We start from the raw sequence: 18,594 nt of genomic DNA, 5'->3' as shown, positions 1-18,594 counted from the left end.
TGTGTGAGATCCCCAGCCATACCCGACACGGACATGAATCGCTCAGATTCTAACCTTTATACCTTGCAATGTTTTTTTTAGGATATTACTGATAAAGTTTGCTTAAGAGCAATGGAAAAGGTCAAGATGCAGCTGTGTAACAAGGACCCAAAGGAGCGGAGTGCACTATCTCAAGAAGCCACTGCAACTAATGACCTACAGAGCGGGGAAGGTAATGTACTAGCCGGAATGTAAGGGCTTGTTTTGCAGCATCATCACTAGGATTATTTGCCTGTGTTGTTCGTTGCCGACACGTGTTATCCAGGGCTGTGGAGTCGGTAAGCCAAACCTCCGACTCAATTCCCATGACACCGACTCCCTTATACATGGCTCATGTTTAAGTGAAAAATATACTGTAGTAAAATGGTAACATCAGGCTTTTAATCTTTATTATGATGCAATAATCAAGCCATTTAGATAGAACATGAAATATTTATTGGAATACAACTTTAGAACAACAAAAAAAAACTTTGCATATTTACAATTTATTATAGACTTTGCAGTAAGTGAGGGAAAAGTTTTCAACAAAAACTTACTGAATAGCATTTGTGCAGTCTTTGAATTTGTTCTGAGAAGTAGTATCGCCTCCATCAGATCCTCCTTCATAGATGATCTCACATCTGACCTAATTATTTTAAGGCTAGAGAACAACTTCTCCACACTAACTTGGGTTGGTGGCAAAGCAGTACCCACATGAGCGACATCTCTAACAATTTCAGGGTATAAAGGAATTGCCTCGTGCACAGTTAGTTTTGATGAACGATTGAACTCTTATACTACTGCAAGTGAAAAATTTTGCTGAAATATGGTCAATCTGTTTTCTATGGGAGTGGAATCTTTTTCCCTCCAGCAACGCTTTGCCTGCTCCATGTCATCCAAATACTTGTCGAAATCAAACTCCTAATATGATGAGGATGAAGGAACGGCAGCAGCAGCACTGGCAGGACTCGAGTCCTCTTGCTCTTGGCTGTCCTGTAGCCCACTCATCCTAACTGCTACCTCAATCAAAGCTTCTTTTCCTTTAGTAAGCTGTTGATCATCCAGCATTATACGATGACTCTGGTCCACATAAACAGCTGCCAGAAGAATTTTATTTTCTAATAGCAGTGTCTCCGTTTCATTGAAGCAGCAATGCCATCTGCGATTAAACATCCTCTTTGAGACAGGCAAAACAAGTTCTTCCACTCCTTTTATAAAAAAAAAAAAAAAAATGTCGGGAGTTAAATCTTCAGCTTGTAACTTTTTAGTCAATGTAAATGGGTGATGAAGCAATTCCTTCAATTCAGCCACCTGTGTCCGTTGACCTTCATGTAGTGTTACCTGAGGGTTGGCCATATCTACATGGAAGGGTTTCAGCTGAAGCAATCGCTCAATCATTAAAGGGAACCTGTCACCTGAATTTGGCGGGACAGGTTTGCGGTCATATGGGCGGGGTTTTCGGGTGTTTGATTCACCCTTTCCTTACCCGCTGGCTGCATGCTGGCCGCAATATTGGATTGAAGTTCATGCTGTGTCCTCTGTAGTACACGCCTGCGCAATGCAATCTTGCCAGGTGACAGGTTCCCTTTAAATAGGTGCTGCCCCACCGAGTGGCTTGATCCACAATTGCCCCTTTTCCAGCACGTCTCTTGAAGATGGGATCAATTTTACAGGTTCTGGCAGCAATAGCCAATTTCTTCACTTTGGTAATCAGAGTTTCAGCATGTCCCTCTTGCTTACTATCTCTTATTGCCATCTGCAGCGTGTGCACAACACAGTGCATGTGATGAATAGGAAAGAGGTGTGAAGCAGCTTCAACAAGATCTAATTGTAAAGAATCATTTTGCTATCCTTCCGTAGTAAAATCTGTTTGTTCCTCTGTTATGGCAACAGGACTGTGGCCTTCCAACATGCTGAATCTGAAATGTTCTTCTAGCTGCTGTTCACCTTCATTATTCTCATTCATCAGGTTAATTGTACCTATCGTGTTTGAAGCATTATCAGTTAGGCTACTTTCACACTAGCGTCGTGCACTGCACGTCGCTATGCGTCGTTTTGCAGAAAAATTGCATCCTGCAAAAGTGCTTGCAGGATGTGTTTTTTCTCCATAGACTAGCATTAGCGACGCAGTGCGACGCAATGCCACACGTCGCAACCGTCGGCACAAAAAACCGTTACATGTAACGTTTTTTTTGTGCGTTGTGTGCAGCAATTCCGACCGCGTATGCGCGGCCGGAACTCCGCCCCCGCCTCCCCGCACCTCACAATGAGGCAGCAGAAAAACAGCATCCGCCGCCCCCGTTGTGCGGCGCTTTCACTGCTAGCGTCGTTGCGCCTCAACGTCGCATAGCGACGTACAGTGCACGACGCTAGTGTGAAAGTAGCCTTACAATAGCAAGAACCTGTTCTTTTTTGAGTTCATAATCTTGCAGAACTTTTTCCACTAAAGTCTGGAGAAACTGGCTGCTGTGATGAGCTTTAGTATCTTTTACTGCCAGTGTCTTAGTAACAATTTTTTTTGTTGTCGCAAACATATCTAAAGTTGATAGCAAAATAGTTTACTCTGTGACGTGTGCAGGCATCCATTTTAAGAAATACAAAGCGTCTCTTGAGTCTTAAGGTCTTCCTTTTGGTTAAAGGGAACCTGTCACCTGAATTTGGCGGGACCAGTTTTGGGTCATATGGGCGGGGTTTTCGGGTGTTTGATTCACTCTTTCCTTACCCGCTGGCTGCATGCTGGCCGCAATATTGGATTGAAGTTCATTCTCTGTCCTCCGGAGTACACGCCTGCGCAAGGCAATATTGATTATCTGATTGGTAAGTAACGTAACGACAACAAAAAAAATCAAAAGAATTGCAGTATTTTGGCCACCGTAGCAGTAAGAAAATGCAGTAGGAGGTGATCAAAACATCGTACCTACACCAAAGAGAGATCTGTAAAATAAAAATAAGCCCGCTCCATGTTCGAAAATAAAAAATTACGGCTAAAATGTGGCAACAAAAGTCACATTTTTGTTTTTTCTTTTAACAATTTCCGAATTTTTTATTAACCCCTTTCTGACATCGGACGTACTATCCCGTCGAGGTGGGCCCGTATGACCGCCGACGGGATAGTACGTCCAGCGCGATCGGCGGCGCTCACGGGGGGAGCGCGGCCGATCACGGCCGGGTGTCAGCTGACTATCGCAGCTGACGTCCGGCACTATGTGCCAGGAGCGGACACGGACCGCTCCCGGCACATTAACCCCCGGCACACCGCGATCAAACATGATCGCGATGTGCCGGCGGTGCAGGGAAGCATCGCGCAGGGAGGGGGCTCCCTGCGGGCTTCCCTGAGCCCCCCGCAGCAACGCGATGTGATCACGTTGCTGCGAGGGTCTTACCTCCCTCCCTCCCTGCCTGCTCCAGACCCGGATCCAAGATGGCCGCGGATCCGGGTCCTGCAGGGAGGGAGGTGGCTTCACAGAAGCCTGCTCAGAGCAGGCACTGTGAAGCAGCCTGCACTTCTCTCAGATCGGTGATCTGTCAGAGTGCTATGCAAACTGGCAGATCACCGATCTGTATTGTCCCCCCCTGGGGCAAAGTAAAAAAGTTAAAAAAAAAAAAAAATTCCAAATGTGTAAAAAAAAAATAAAAAAAAATATTCCAAAATAATGAAAAAAAAAAAAATATATTATTCCCATAAATACATTTCTTTATCTAAATAAAAAAAAAAAACAATAAAAGTACACATATTTAGTATCGCCGCGTCCGTAACGACCCGACCTATAAAACTGGCCCACTAGTTAACCCCTTCAGTAAACACCGTAAGAAAAAAAAAAAAAAAACGAGGCAAAAAACGCTTTATTATCATACCGCCGAACAAAAAGTGGAATAACACGCGATCAAAAAGACAGATATAAATAACCATGGTACCGCTGAAAGCGTCATCTTGTCCCGCAAATAACGAGCTGCCATACAGCATCATCAGCAAAAAAATAAAAAAGTTATAGTCCTGAGAATAAAGCGATGCAAAAATAATTATTTTTTCCATAAAATAGTTTTTATCGTATAAAAGCGCCAAAACATAAAAAAATAATATAAATGAGATATCGCTGTAATCGTACTGACCCGAAGAATAAAACTGCTTTATCAATTTTACCAAACGCGGAACAGTATAAACGCCTCTCCCAAAAGAAATTCATGAATAGCTGGTTTTTGGTCATTCTGCCTCACAAAAATCAGAATAAAAAGCGATCAAAAAATGTGACGTGCCCAAAAAGTTACCAATAAAAACGTCAACTCGTCCCGCAAAAAACAAGACCTCACATGACTCTGTGGACCAAAATATGGAAAATTTATAGCTCTCAAAATGTGGTAAAGCAAAAAATATTTTTTGCAATAAAAAGCGTCTTTCAGTGTGTGACGGCTGCCAATCATAAAAATCCGCTAAAAAACTCGCTATAAAAGTAAATCAAACCCCCCTTCATCACCCCCTTAGTTAGGGAAAAATTAAAAAAAATGTATTTATTTCCATTTTCCCATTAGGGTTAGGGCTAGGGTTAGGGCTAGGGCTACAGTTGGGGTTGGGGCTAAAGTTACGGTTAGGGTTTAGATTACATTTACGGTTGGGAATAGGGTTGGGATTAGGGTTAGGGGTGTGTCAGGGTTAGAGGTGTGGTTAGGGTTACTGTTGGGATTAGGGTTAGGGGTGTGTTTGGATTAGGGTTTCAGTTATAATTGGGGGGTTTCCACTGTTTCGGCACATCAGGGGCTCTCCAAACGCGACATGGCGTCTGATCTCAATTCCAGCCAATTCTGCGTTGAAAAAGTAAAACAGTGCTCCTTCCCTTCCGAGCTTTCCCGTGTGCCCAAACAGGGGTTTACCCCAACATATGGGGTATCAGCGTACTCAGGACAAATAGGACAACAACCTTTGGGGTCCAATTTCTCCTGTTACCCCTGGGAAAATACAAAACTGGGGGCTAAAAAATAATTTTTGTGGGAAAAAAAAAGATTTTTTATTTTCACGGCTCTGCGTTATAAACTGTAGTGAAACACTTGGGGGTTCAAAGTTCTTACAACACATCTAGATAAGTTCCTTGGGGGGTCTAGTTTCCAAAATGGGGTCACTTGTGCGGGGCTTCTACTGTTTAGGTACATTAGGGGCTCTGCAAACGCAATGTGACGCCTGCAGACCATTCCATCTAAGTCTGCATTCCAAATGGCGCTCCTTCACTTCCGAGCCCTTCCATGCGTCCAAACGGTGGTTCCCCCCCACATATGGGGTATCAGCGCACTCAGGACAAATTGGACAACAAATTTTGAGGTCCAATTTCTCCTGTTACCCTCGGGAAAATACAAAACTGGGGGCTGAAAAATAATTTTTGTGGGAAAAATTTTTTGTTTTATTTTTACGGCTCTGCATTATTAACTTCTGTGAAGCCCTTGGTGGGTCAAAGCGCTCAAAACACATCTAGATAAGTTCCTTAGGGGGTCTACTTTCCAAAATGGTGTCACTTGTGGGGGGTTTCAATGTTTAGGCACATCAGTGGCTCTCCAAACGCAACATGGCGTCCCATCTCAATTCCTGTCAATTTTGCATTGAAAAGTCAAACGGTGCTACTTCCCTTCCGAGGTCTCCCATGCGCCCAAACAGTGGTTTATCCCCACATATGGGGTATCAGCGTACTCAGGACAAATTGTACAACAACTTTTGTGGTCCAATTTCTTCTCTTACCCTTGGGAAAATAAAAAATTGGGGGCGAAAAATAATTTTTGTGAAAAAATGATTTTTTATTTTTACGGTTCTGCATTATAAACTTCTTTGAAGCACTTGGTGGGTCAAAGTGCTCAAAACACATCTAGATAAGTTCCTTAGGGGGTCTACTTTCCAAAATGGTGTCACTTGTGGGGGGTTTCAATGTTTAGGCACATCAGGGGCTCCCCAAACGCAACATGGTGTCCCATCTCAATTCCAGTCAATTTTGCATTGAAAAGTCAAATGGCGCTCCTTCGCTTCCGAGCTCTGTCATGCGCCCAAACAGTGGTTTACCCCCACATATGGGGTATCGGCGTACTCAGGACAAATTGTACAACAACTTTTGGGGTCCATTTTCTCCTGTTACCCTTGGTAAAATAAAACAAATTGGAGCTGAAGTAAATTTTTTGTGAAAAAAAGTTAAATGTTCATTTTTATATAAACATTCCAAAAATTCCTGTGAAGCACCAGAAGGGTTGTTAAACTTCTTGAATATGGTTTTGAGCACCTTGAGGGGTGCAGTTTTTAGAATGGTGTCACACTTGGGTATTTTCTATCATATAGACCCCTCAAAATGACTTCAAATGAGATGTGGTCCCTAAAAAAAAATGGTGTTGTAAAAATGAGAAATTGCTGGTCAACTTTTAACCCTTATAACTCCCTAACAAAAAAAAATGTTGGTTCCAAAATTGTGCTGATGTAAAGTAGACATGTGGGAAATGTTACTTATTAAGTATTTTGTGTGACATATCTCTGTGATTTAAGGGCATAAAAATTCAAAGTTGGAAAATTGCAAAATTTTCAAAATTTTCGCCAAATTTCCATTTTTTTTTGCAAATAAACGCAGGTAATATCAAAGAAATTTTACCACTATCATGAAGTACAATATGTCACGAGAAAACAATGTCAGAATCGCCAAGATCCGTTGAAGCGTTCCAGAGTTATAACCTCATAAAGGGACAGTGGTCAGAATTGTAAAAATTGGCCTGGTCATTAACGTGCAAACCACCCTTGGGGGTGAAGGGGTTAAACAATGCATGTTTGGTATTGCCATAATTGTACAGACTTGGTTAATCATTTTATCAGGTATTGTTTACAGTAAAATGAACACTGGTAAATAAAAAAAACACTAAACGCTTTCTTTTTTTCCTTTTTTATTTTTTGCACTTTGTGTTTGCCATTTCACCACACTTGGAATTTTTCCATCCTTTCCGTTACATTATATGATTAAATAGATTATTTCCTTCACAGGTACAACTCGTCCCTCAAAAAGAAAGCCCTCACATTTTATAGCGACAGAAAAACCAAAAAGTTATGGCTCTTGGAGTATTGGAAGGGAAAAACAGAAGTGCAAAAATGAACAAATCGCTTGGTCCTTAAGGGGTTGACAACCTGTCACCAGGTCAAAAGTTGCCAGTCTTTGCTCTTATTTTATTCACACTGCTCCCCTGATTACTACATTTATTTTCTTAAATGAGAGATGGTTCTTTTGTAGTTAGCACTAATATTTATTGTTTTTATGATGGGAGGATGGTAATAGGATCCTCTGGGGCGTGTCTTTCGGCTGCTCTGTATTACCATCCTGTAAGACCACATTAATTAGCAAGGAAATAATAAAGGCAGCAATAATAATAAAAAAAAAGAAAATCTCTTAAATCGTATAGGAGATTCAAAGAAAAAAAAAAAAGCAATACTCGGGAGCACTAAGAAGGAAATAAAAAAAAAAAAAGTGCCCGCACTTGCCCTCTTTAAAGGGGTACTCCAATAATATAAGAAAGTATTCATATCAACATAAAATTGCAAAGGCTCATACTCATATTGACTATCAATTGTCACTTTGTGCTGTGATGAAGATGCAGCACCTGAGTGCTCCCCTCCTCTTGGTACACTACGTCACTAAAGGGGCTGGGGGAGTGTGGACGTAACTTGCTTCTGGCTCCCTATAAAAGCTGGCCTCCTTTCCCCACAGTCACATCCAGGGGGATTCTGATTGTACAAGCAAATCCCCTGATGTCAGATGTGTGCCTGTTTGTATGTCTGACTTCTGCAGACAAGCTGTGAACCGTTAAACAGGAAGCTTTATGACAAAGTATTAATGTATTAAATAGAAATATCATAAAATAACACACTAATAACAAGACAAAGGACAGGATTACAAAACACCATAAACCCCGGCGACACGTGACCAAATAACCAGCGATAGCACAAATATGTAAAGGTTGTAGTTTCCGCCAGCTCCCTTTTAGCACTCTCAGATTTGGATTTTAGGTGACTTAACAAGAAAGCAACCTGGTGCCTCTAGTAGTTTTGTAATGTAGGAGATGATTACTTGATATTCTGGCGGCTTTTGCAGTCTGGTTTTCAATTGTACTTGGATGGTGTCCCTGGTTCAAAAAGGTCTTTCTGAGGCCACCATGGAGCTAATCTCTATGCATAGGTTTGAAACCTATCTGATGGCATGGCTGTAGACAATAGTTTGTGTTTTTGGATGAAAACTGACTCCTTTAAGGTATATTGTATGGTCCATTGGCTTCTGGTACAGGGATGCCTGTTTCTTTGTTCTGTAGCTTAATGATGGTATCCAAAAAGTTAATTTCAGGTGCAGGAGTAGTTGAATGTTAAGTTGATGGAAGGAAACTGATTAGTGTTCATGAAACGTCATTAGCTATTGCTCAGACTCACTCTAATTAAAATATCGTCAATTTAATGGTAGTAGGCCAGAAGCCTGATGGGACATGAGGATAAAAAGTCACTTTCAAGCTTGGCCATTAAAGGATTTGCGTACTGAGGAGCCATTTTACTTCCCATTGCTGTACCAGTCTCCTGTAGCTATACAGTGTGGAAAAAAATAATTATTTGGTACACTGCTGATTTTATAAGTTTTTTCAAAAACAAAGAATGGGGAGGTCTGTAGTTTTTTTTATTATTGTAGGTACACCAACTGGGGAGACAATCTATACATAAAAAAGTCACATTGAATGATTTTTAAATAATCAAATACTTATTTAAAGCAATAAAATGCAATTTAATCAACTACCAACCAGCAAGAATTCTGGCTCACACAGACCTGTTAGTTTTTCTTTAAGTCGTCCTCCTACTCTGCACTCGTTGTCTGTATTAATTGCATCTGTTTGATCTCGTTACCTTTATAAATGACCCCTATCTTCACACTCAATCCATATCAATCATTTTCCAACCTCCTCCATGGCCCGGACACAAGATCTGTCTAAGGACGCCAGGGACAAAATTGTAGCCCTGCATAAGATGTGCTACAGGACAATGGGCAAGCAGCATGATAAGGCAACAACTTTTGGCACAATTATTAGAGAATGGAAGAAACACAAGATGACTGTCAATCTTCCTCGGTCTGGGGTTTCATGCTGGATGTCGCCTCGTGGGGTAAGGATAATTTTGAGAGAGGTCAGGAATCGGCCCAGAACTGCACGAAAGGACCTGGTCAATAAAATGAAAAGAGCTGGGACCACAGTCTCAAATATTAACCTTAGTAACACATTATGCCGCCATGGATTAAAATCCTGCACAAAAGGTTCCCCTGCTCACACCAGAACATGTCCAGGCCTGTTTGAATTTGGCCAGTGACTATCTGGATCATCCAGAGGAGGTATGGGAGAAGGTCAGATGAGACCAAAATAGAACTTTTTGGTATCAATTCTGTTATGACCTGGTGGTTAAGAGGCCACACTGATATGACCTGGTGGCTAAAACACAACATGGGACGAGCTCTGAGGAGGTGGTATCTCTACTGACCGCAGTCCCTAATCCTAACAACAACACTAGTAATAGCCGTGGGATGTTCCTGACTCTCCCTAGACACCTCTTCACAGCCTAAGAATTAACTACCCCTAAAGAAGGAAATAGAAAGCTATCTTGCCTCAGAGAACCCCAAAAGGAAAGATAGCCCCCCACAAATATTGACTGTGAGTGGAGAGGGAAATGACATACACAGAAATGAAATCAGTTTTCAGCAAAGGAGGCCAATACTAAACTTGATAGACAGAGAAAAGGATACTGTGCGGTCAGCATTAAAAACTACAAAAATCCACGCAGAGTTTACAAAAATGAACTCCACACCGACTCACGGTGTGGAGGGGCAAATCTGCTTCCCAGAGCTTCCAGCTAGCCTGAATATGACATAGTGACAAGCTGGACAAAAAGAGACATATTTGCAAAGCAATAGTGTCCACAGAAAATGGACAAACAAGAACTAGCAGAAACTTATCTTTTGCTGACAAGGACAGGCCATATGAGAAATCCAAGGAGAGAACCAAATCCAACCTAAGACATTGACAGCTGGCATGAACTAAAGCCCAGAGCAGGTTTAAATAACAAACCCAGGCAAGGCGATCAGTGATGGCAGCTGCTACAGCTACCTAAAGGAGCAGCAGTTCCACTCGAAACCACCAGAGGGAGCCCAAGGGCAGAACTCACAAAAATACCATTAGCAACTACAGGAGGGAGCTCCAGAACGGAATTCACAACACAACTCCACTCGCCGTATTTCAAGGAAAAAGGATGAGTACAATCCCAAGAACACCATCCCAACTGTGATCATGGTGGGGAAAAACATCATACTTTGGGGGTGCTTTTCTGAAAAGTGTACAGGACAACTGCACCATAATGAACGGAAGATTAATGGAGTCATGTATCACGAGATTTTGGCCAACAGCCTCCTTCCCTCAGTAAGAACGTTGAAGATGGGTCGTAGCTGAAAATTCCAGCAAGACAGTGATCCTAAACACACAGGGCAACTAAGAAGTGACTCCGTAAGAAGCGTTTCAAGGTCCTGAAGTGGCCTAGCCAGTCTACAGGCACAATAGAAAATCTTTGGAGTAAGCTGAAACTCAATGTTGCCCAGAGACAGCCCCGAAACCTGAAAGATCTGGAGAACTGTATGGAGGAGTGGGCCAAAATCTCTGCTGCAGTGTGTGCAAATTTGGTAAAGAACTACAGGAAACGTCTGACCTCTGTAATTGCAAACAAAGGTTTCTGTACAAAATGTTTTCTGTTCTTGATTGTATCAAATGCTTATTTCATTCAATAAAATGCAAATTAAGTAAAAATCATACAATGTGATTTTTTTTTTAATAAGATTCAGTCTCACAGTTGAAATGTACATACACTTAAAATTACAGACCTCTCCATTGTTTGTAGTTGCGAAAACTTGCGAAATCGGCAGTGTATCAAATACTTATTTTCCCCACTGCGTTATCAAATTCAAAGTAATTGCGAGTGAGGATGAATTTTCTAAGTTTCACCACAGAATTCGCATCAGTTCCCGAGTTTTCCATGAAGACTTTGCAGACACTTAATCCATCTTGGTGTGGGATATTCGAGCACAAAGATTCTCCATCCATGGTAGCCAGAATGGTTCCATCTGGTAGAAGACCTATTGCTGCTAGTTTATTCAATAGGTCAGTTGTGTCCCGAATGTAGCTGGGTGCATCCTTTTACCTGGGGTTTAAGAATACCATCTACTCATTCTGAAACTTGCTCAGTAAGGGTGCCCACATATGAAATAATTGGTCTTCTTGGATTTCCAGATTTGTGGATTTTGGGAAGCATGTAGAATGTTCCTATTTTAGGACTCTGTGTTATCAGGTCATCGGCTCTTATAGATTCATCAGGCAGACAAGATTCCAACTTTAGTTCCTTGTGATCGTCCTGTGTGGGGTCAGATCTCAATTTTTTTTTTGTAGAGGCAAGTGTCCCTCAGTTGTCTGTCTTCGTGTAGTCTGATGTCTATTGCACCACCCTTGTCATCAGGATGCTTGTCTCCTGTTTGTCTATGATGGTGGATTGTATCTAATGTCTGAAGTATTCTATGTATTTGGTTGTGTCCAGTTGGTGTCACCTCTTTTTGTTGTAAAAATCTCTCTTCCTTCAGTCGGGGTGGGTTCTGAATTTTCTGTGTCATTGAAAGATCTCTCCTGAAGTAATTTTCCATATCACTTGCAATTACTCCATTCCAGGCACAAAAGCATCTGTCATCACTCTCAGATTATAAACCCAACAAAATGGAGCTGGCTGTGCTTTCTAGATGACTCTCATTTTGTCCTACTAACTCACTAGATCAGGGGTGGGGAAACTTTTTTTTTTTTTTCTGCCAAGGGCCATGTGGATATTTATACCATCCTTCGGGGGCCGTACAAACTCTGCTCACAAAGTACATCCTGACTGCGGCACTCGTGTCAGGACGTAACCTTTCATTGCATGCCCTTCAGTGTTCAGTAGTGAACACTGCTTGTGTGTGCTAATAGAGCAAGAGGAAATTAATGAGCTGGTGGCAATCAAAATACAGCTCCCTGCCCAACCACTGCGGTCACCGAGAATCTGCCCAGGGGCTGGATAAAAGGTCATCGAGGGTTGTAAATGACCCGGGGGCCTGAGGTTCCCCACCTCATCAGTCCAAGCTTAATGTGGAGCGGTGACAGGAGTACTTTAGGGGGATCAACTAAACTTTCTACAACTATGTCCTCGATTCAGGGTCCTAAGGTGTTATTTTTGACCAACTGGTTGACTCTAGTGATGAGTCCTATCCTGGCTATGTTTCACTTTTTTGCATCCCGTTTTTTTTTTCTTTCTTCATTTTATTCTAAGCTTGGAAAAAAGGAGATTTTTGTGTACTCACCGTAAAATCTCTTTCTCTTAGCCTCTAATTGGGGGACACAGGACCATGGGTGTTATGCTGCTGTCCACTAGGAGGCGACACTATGCATAATCTGAAAAAGATTAACTGTGGCTCCTCCTGTGCAGTATACACCCCTGGACGGCATCAGCCTTCTCCAGTTTTGTGCCAAAGCAGTAGGAGGAACGTAACATGAATAACATAATTATGCCTGTAAGAAGGCAACTATGTACGAGCTCAAGAAACAATATGAGAACTCAACAGTTACAACAGCCCGGAAAGGGCAACAGGGTGGGAGCTGTGTCCCCCAATTAGAGGCTAAGAGAAAGAGATTTTACGGTGAGTACACAAAAATCTCCTTTACTCTGTCGCCTCATTGGGGGACACAGGACCATGGGACGTCCTAAAGCAGTCCCTGGGTGGGAAGCAATGGACGAATATTGTGCAGACAGGCCCGTACACTTAGGGCACCGCCGCCTGCAGGACACATCTACCCAGGCTCGCTGAGGACTGGGTATGAACCCTGTAGTGTTTAGTAAATGTGTGTAAGCTAGTCCAAGTGGCCGCCTTACACACTTGTTGTGCCGAAGCCTGGTGCCGAATGGTCCAGGAGGCCTCTACCGCCCGTGTAGAGTGTGCCGTAATACCGGCTGGAAGAGGATTCTTAAGGCGGTACGCCTCTTGTATGGTGGATTTGATCCACCTGGCAAGAGTAGCTTTTGGAAGCTGACCTACCCTTGTGGCCGCCTTCTGGAAGGAGGAAAGGAGAATCAGACCTCCGGAAGGACGCAGTCCTAGACACGTATATACGCAAAGGCCTGACAAGGTCAAGCGTATGCAGAGCCTTCTCCACTCTATGAACCGGAACCGGACAAAGGGATGGTAGTGAAATTTCCTCATGGAGGTGGAAGTCTGACACAACCTTCGGAAGGAAGGATGGGACCGTACGAAGAACTACCTTGGCCTGGTGACAAGCCAGGAAAGGCCGTCTGCATGAGAGTGCTGTCGGTTCAGACACCTTGCGTAGCGAGGTGAGTGCCACCAGGAAAAAAAACACCTTCTGGGAAAGAAGGCGGAGCGGGACCTCCTTAAGGGGTTCGAAGGGTGGTTCCTGCAATGCTGTCAGGACCAGGATGAGGTCCCACGTTTCTAGTGGTCGTCTGTAGGGGGGAACCAATCGGGGAACCCCCTGAAGGAAAAGGCCTTACTTGCGGCTTGGTAGCAATGCGCTTTTGGAAAAAACACTGAGAGGGCTGACACCTGGCTTTAGGCGAGCCCAATGACAGACTGGCCTCCAGACCCGCTTGGAGAAAACCAAGAGCTTTGGGTAGGGAATAAGGGAGTGGAATCTAGCCACGAGATTCGCACCAGGTAAAGAAAACTTTCCAGGTACGGTAATACATCTTGGCAGAGGCTGATTTCCGTGCTCTGATCATGGTTGCAATGACCTCTGTCGAGAACCCTGCCTGGGTTAGAACCCAGGTCTCAAGGGCCACGCCATCAAGTTGAGAGCCCTTAAGTTCTGGTGGTAGAACGGCTCTTGTGATAGAAGATCGTGGCGGTCGGGGAGACGCCAGGGGGCGTCTGCTGTGAGTTGTACGATGTCGGCGTACCATGTGCGTCTGGGCCAGTCCGGTGCAATGAGGATAGTTGAAACTCCCCCTTGTTTGATCTTCCTCACCCTCTGAATATCAGGGGGAGAGGTGGAAAAAATATACTGAAGCTGGAACTGAGTCCAGTCCTGAACCAGAGCGACTGCTCCGAGCGACCGCGGATCGTGAGTTCAGGCAATGAAGTTGGAGACCTTGGCATTGAAATGGGATGCCATTAGGTCCACATCCGGGGTCCCCCAGCGGAGACAGATCTGTTGGAAAATTTCGGGATGGAGAGACCACTCTCCCGAGTCTATTCCTTGTCGGCTGAGGAAGTCTGCTTCCCAGTTGTCCACACCCGAACGTGGACCGCCGAAGGACCGACCCTGTGTCCTCCGCCCAGCGGAGGACATGTGACACTTCCCGCGTCGCTTGGGTACTGCGGGTCCCCCCTTGATGAGTCACATATGCCACAGTCGTGGTATTGTCTGACTGTATCCTGATGTAAGAGGCTGCCAGTAAGTGATGGAAAGCCCTCAATGCCAGAAGGATGGCACGAATTTTCAGGATGTTGATGGGCATGGACGCTTCCGCTGAGGACCACTTGCCCAACAGGAGCCCACAGCTGAGCCGGGGTCCCTGGATGCAGGCGCAGTGTGCTGGCCTATTGCTTGGAGGTGTAGGATGCTGCCTGTACAGGCCCTACCTGAGGTGTCTCAACCTATACCCCCAGAGAGGGATAGGGAAGGTGCTATTGTCACCTTCAGGGGCCTTTATCCTCGCCTCGACCTCAACCCAGAAACCAAAAGGAATTGGGGAAGGGAGTCTCGACTTCGAACCAGCACCTGAGGGACTGGGGAAGGAGCAGCATGGGGAATAGCCATCTCAACTTCAACTGGGCACCCCATAATAGGGGGCCGAGGAAGGAGCCATGCCGGGAGTCTCACAAGAGACCCTCTTTTCTTCATCTGCTAGTCGGAGGGCCAGTGCCTTGTCCTTGGGAAGGAGCACTAGACCCCTGGAAGTGTTGAATAACATTCCCAGGAAGGTCAGGGACTGACTCGGAGTTGGTGATGACTTTGTAGTTTGATTAACCAGCCCATACGACTGAGAGTATCGGTTGTGATTGAGACGCTGAGCTCGCAAACCTTGAAGGTGGGAGCCTTGATGAGTAGATCGTCCAGGTATGGAACGACTACTATGCCTCTGGAATGCAGGACGTCCATGGTTGCTGCCATGACCTTGGTGACACTCTGGGAGCCGTGGCGAGTCCAAAGGGGAGAGCCACGAATTGGTAGTGGTCCTGGCCTATTGCGAACCTGAGAAACCTCTGATGGGCAGGTGCAATGGGTATATGCAGGTATGCGTCTTGTATGTCTATGGAGGCGAGATATTCTCCCTTCTCCATGGACGCAGTGATGGACCGAAGGGACTCCATGCGGAAGTGACGGACCCGTACATATTTGTTGAGCTGTTTTAGGTCTAGTATGGGCCGTACGCTGCCTCCTTTCTTGGGAACTACGAACAGATTGGAGTAGAACCCTCGGAAGCGGTCGGTCGTGGGTACCGGTACTATGACTCCTGATTAATAAAGCGAGGAGACCGCTTGGTGGTAGGCTCGAGCCTTGGCTGGCGGTTTTGGGGGGACAGAGAGGAAGAACCTGTCCGGTGGGTTGGAGGTGAAGTCTATTTTGTATTCGGAAGACACTAGTTCCATGACCCACCTGTCTTCTGTAATAGGCAGCCATACTTGATGAAAGAGCAAAAGTCGGCCGCCTACCGGTGTGGTGTCTTCCGGAGTCCGTGAGTCATGAGGAAGAGAAAGTCTGAGATTTTCCTCCTCTGGGCTTAGACTGGCCTGCTTTTGACTGCCAGGTCTTGTCCGACCTTTGCGTCGATCGTGAGTTGTCCCTGCGTGGGGAACGGTTACGATTTTGTACTGGACGTGAGACGGACCAGCCGGAGGAATTCCGAAAGGATCGGAATCGAGTTTGGTTACGCTTCTGGTAAGTGCGTTTAGGTTTCAGTTGGGGAAGAGAAGTACTCTTACCCCCTGTGGCGTTGGATATCATAGTATCCAACTGTTCACCGAAAAGTCTCCCACTGAGGTAGGGGAGGTGCGTGAGGGACTTCTTTGAGGCTGCGTCCGCTTTCCATTCCCGCAGCCAGAGGATACGCCTGATGGGGTTTGATGCTATCCCCGCGACTCCCCTTGCTGAAACCAGAGCTGCATGGAGCATGTAATCTGCTACAACTGCAATTGAACCGCTAGGTCCGACAGTTGAGGAGCGGATGCTTGGAAGGCTTGTAGATTCTTTGCCCAGGCCAGGATGGCCTTGGCAGCCCAAGCTGAAGCGAACGCAGGAGCCATGGATGCCCTTGCTGCCTTGAAAATTGAACAAGCCATGCGTTCTACCTGCCAGTCTGCTGCGTCCCTGAGGGTTGAGCTATCTGGCGGTGTAAGGAGGGTCTGTGCTGCCAGCCTAGAGACTGGGGGATCCACTTCAGGTGGATCTGTCCATTCCTTGGTGTCCTTCTGTGGGAAGGGGCACCTCGCCTCCAGATATTTGCGATTAGCGAATTTTTTCTCAGGCTGTGAGAGCTGTTTTTTTAAGGATCGCCTTAAACTCTGGTGGTTAGAGAAAACCTTAGGCGGCTTCAGAGGTCCTTCAAAGGAAGTCTGATGTTCCGGGGCCTCTGGTGGCGGATCAGAAATGACCAGCACCCGATGGATGGACGATATTATGTCCTCAACTAGCGCTGTATTGCTAGGAGGGATTGGGATCAGGGACCCCTCCGTTTCTCTGTCTGAGTCAGAGACGCAGATGCCTTCCGAATCCTGTGTATCACTGAGGCGTCCCCTGCTGAGTGGGCTGGGGAGGAGGCCTTCTCTGGTTGGGGATTGCGGAGATCTGCATTGTCTGTCCCTGGAATGGGACGGTCTAGATGACCTGGAGCAACGGTGTCTCTCCCTAGAGGGGGATGACCGTGTGCTATGGGATGACGCAGATGGACTTGATGTATGGATCCGCTTGCGTCGTGACCTAGACGTGGATGTGCCAGGGGCATCTTGTTCCTGAGTCAAGCTCTCCCTTTGCTGGGTAACGTTCATAGCCGGGGCATGACCCTGCAGAGCCTGAAGCAATGTGGAAGTTAGGTTATCTATAGACTGCGTCATAGATTGCGATATCTGAGTAGCCCATTCCGGCGTGGCATTAGACACCGAGGCATTGGCAGGGGCTTCTTGTGTGACACAGTAGTTTATATACAGTTCTGACAATGCGGGTACGTGCTACTACTGGGGAGAGCGGTCCCGCAGGCTGTGCAGAATGCATAATAGCAGTTCTGCCTGGTTCTCTTAGACCTTGAGCCCGGCATAGTGCACTAGCAGATGGACCTTACAGGGGTAGAGAACCTACAGGGGAGCCTTATAGGTAATATGGATTCACAGCTGAGTAAAGATAACCCAGCTGTGATCTTACCCCACCAGTGTACCCCTAGGTCCAGCGCCGAAAATCCACAGTCCTGTGCCCCCCGGAGACTGGCTGCCTGGTCCTGGTCCTGCAGACCGGGAGATGCAGGGTTAATCTGCAGCCGAAAATGGCTGCAGAGACAGAGGAGGAGAAGGGGGCGGAGAGCTGGAAAAAGGCGGCAAGGCTATAAAAAACCCGCCCTTTCTGTCTCGATCCGCCCCTTGTATGACACTGTAGAGTGTCATATTTGTCATCCGGGGGGCGGGCCGGGGGGCGGAGAGGAGGCTGCTGCTTCAGCTAGGCCGAAGCCGGGGCCTAAATTAGATGCCTGAGGCCCAGAAGGGCTCCAGGCCGGCGCGAAAGTCCGGGAGGGGGTCGGATCTGAACCGGACCCCTCCGGATTTGAAGGCAGGATGGCGGTGGGGCTATAAGCGGAAGGGGGAGCCCGGCTGGGGTCCCCCTGAGGCAGTATAGAGCTGGTGCTGCCGCAGAGACAGGGACGCAGGGAGCCTTGTGTCTGTATGTGCCATGCCTGCCTGCACTCCCCCCGGCCCCAACAGGAGCCCGCAGCTGGGCTGGGGTCCCTGGATGCAGGCGCAGTGTGCTGGCCCATTGCTGGAAGCTGTAGGATGCTGCCTGTACAGGCCCTACCTGAGGTGTCTCAACCTAATACCCCCAGAGGGGGATAGGGAGGGTGCTTTTGTCACACCTTCAGGGGCCTTTATCCTCGCCTCGACCTCAACCCAGAAACCAAAAGGAATTGGGGAAGGAGGGGGGTCTCGACTTCGAACCAACACCCGAGGGGTTGGGGAAGGAGCAGCATGGGGAATAGCCATCTCAACTTCAACTGGGCACCCCATAATAGGGGGCCGAGGAAGGAGCCATGCCGGGGGTCTCACAGGAGACCCTCTTTTCTTCATCTGTAATCCCGTCGGAAAACGGGAAACGGAGTAAAAATGGAGTAAAAATCTTTAGGTGTGCCTCCTTTGCGACACTAAGCAAAAACTGGAGAAGGCTGATGCCGTCCAGGGGTGTATACTGCACAGGAGGAGCCACAGTTAATCTTTTTCAGATTATGCATAGTGTCGCCTCCTAGTGGACAGCAGCATAACACCCATGGTCCTG

General features: G+C 46.0%; 1 protein-coding gene across 1 annotated transcript in view; it reads left to right on the top strand.

The window, feature by feature from the left end:
• The window catches only part of NCAPG (non-SMC condensin I complex subunit G), a 78,344-nt gene that overhangs the window by 56,000 nt on the left and 3,750 nt on the right, over nt 1-18,594 (top strand). Inside the window, exon 18 of the mRNA XM_077280001.1 lies at nt 82-211. Within this exon, the coding sequence (XP_077136116.1) occupies nt 82-211 (130 nt within the window). The remainder of the gene's footprint in view (nt 1-81; nt 212-18,594) is intronic.

Source organism: Ranitomeya variabilis, chromosome 1 (assembly GCF_051348905.1).
Source record: "Ranitomeya variabilis isolate aRanVar5 chromosome 1, aRanVar5.hap1, whole genome shotgun sequence".
NCBI classification, from domain to species: domain Eukaryota; kingdom Metazoa; phylum Chordata; class Amphibia; order Anura; family Dendrobatidae; genus Ranitomeya; species Ranitomeya variabilis.
This window is presented reverse-complemented; position numbering and strand designations above follow the sequence as displayed.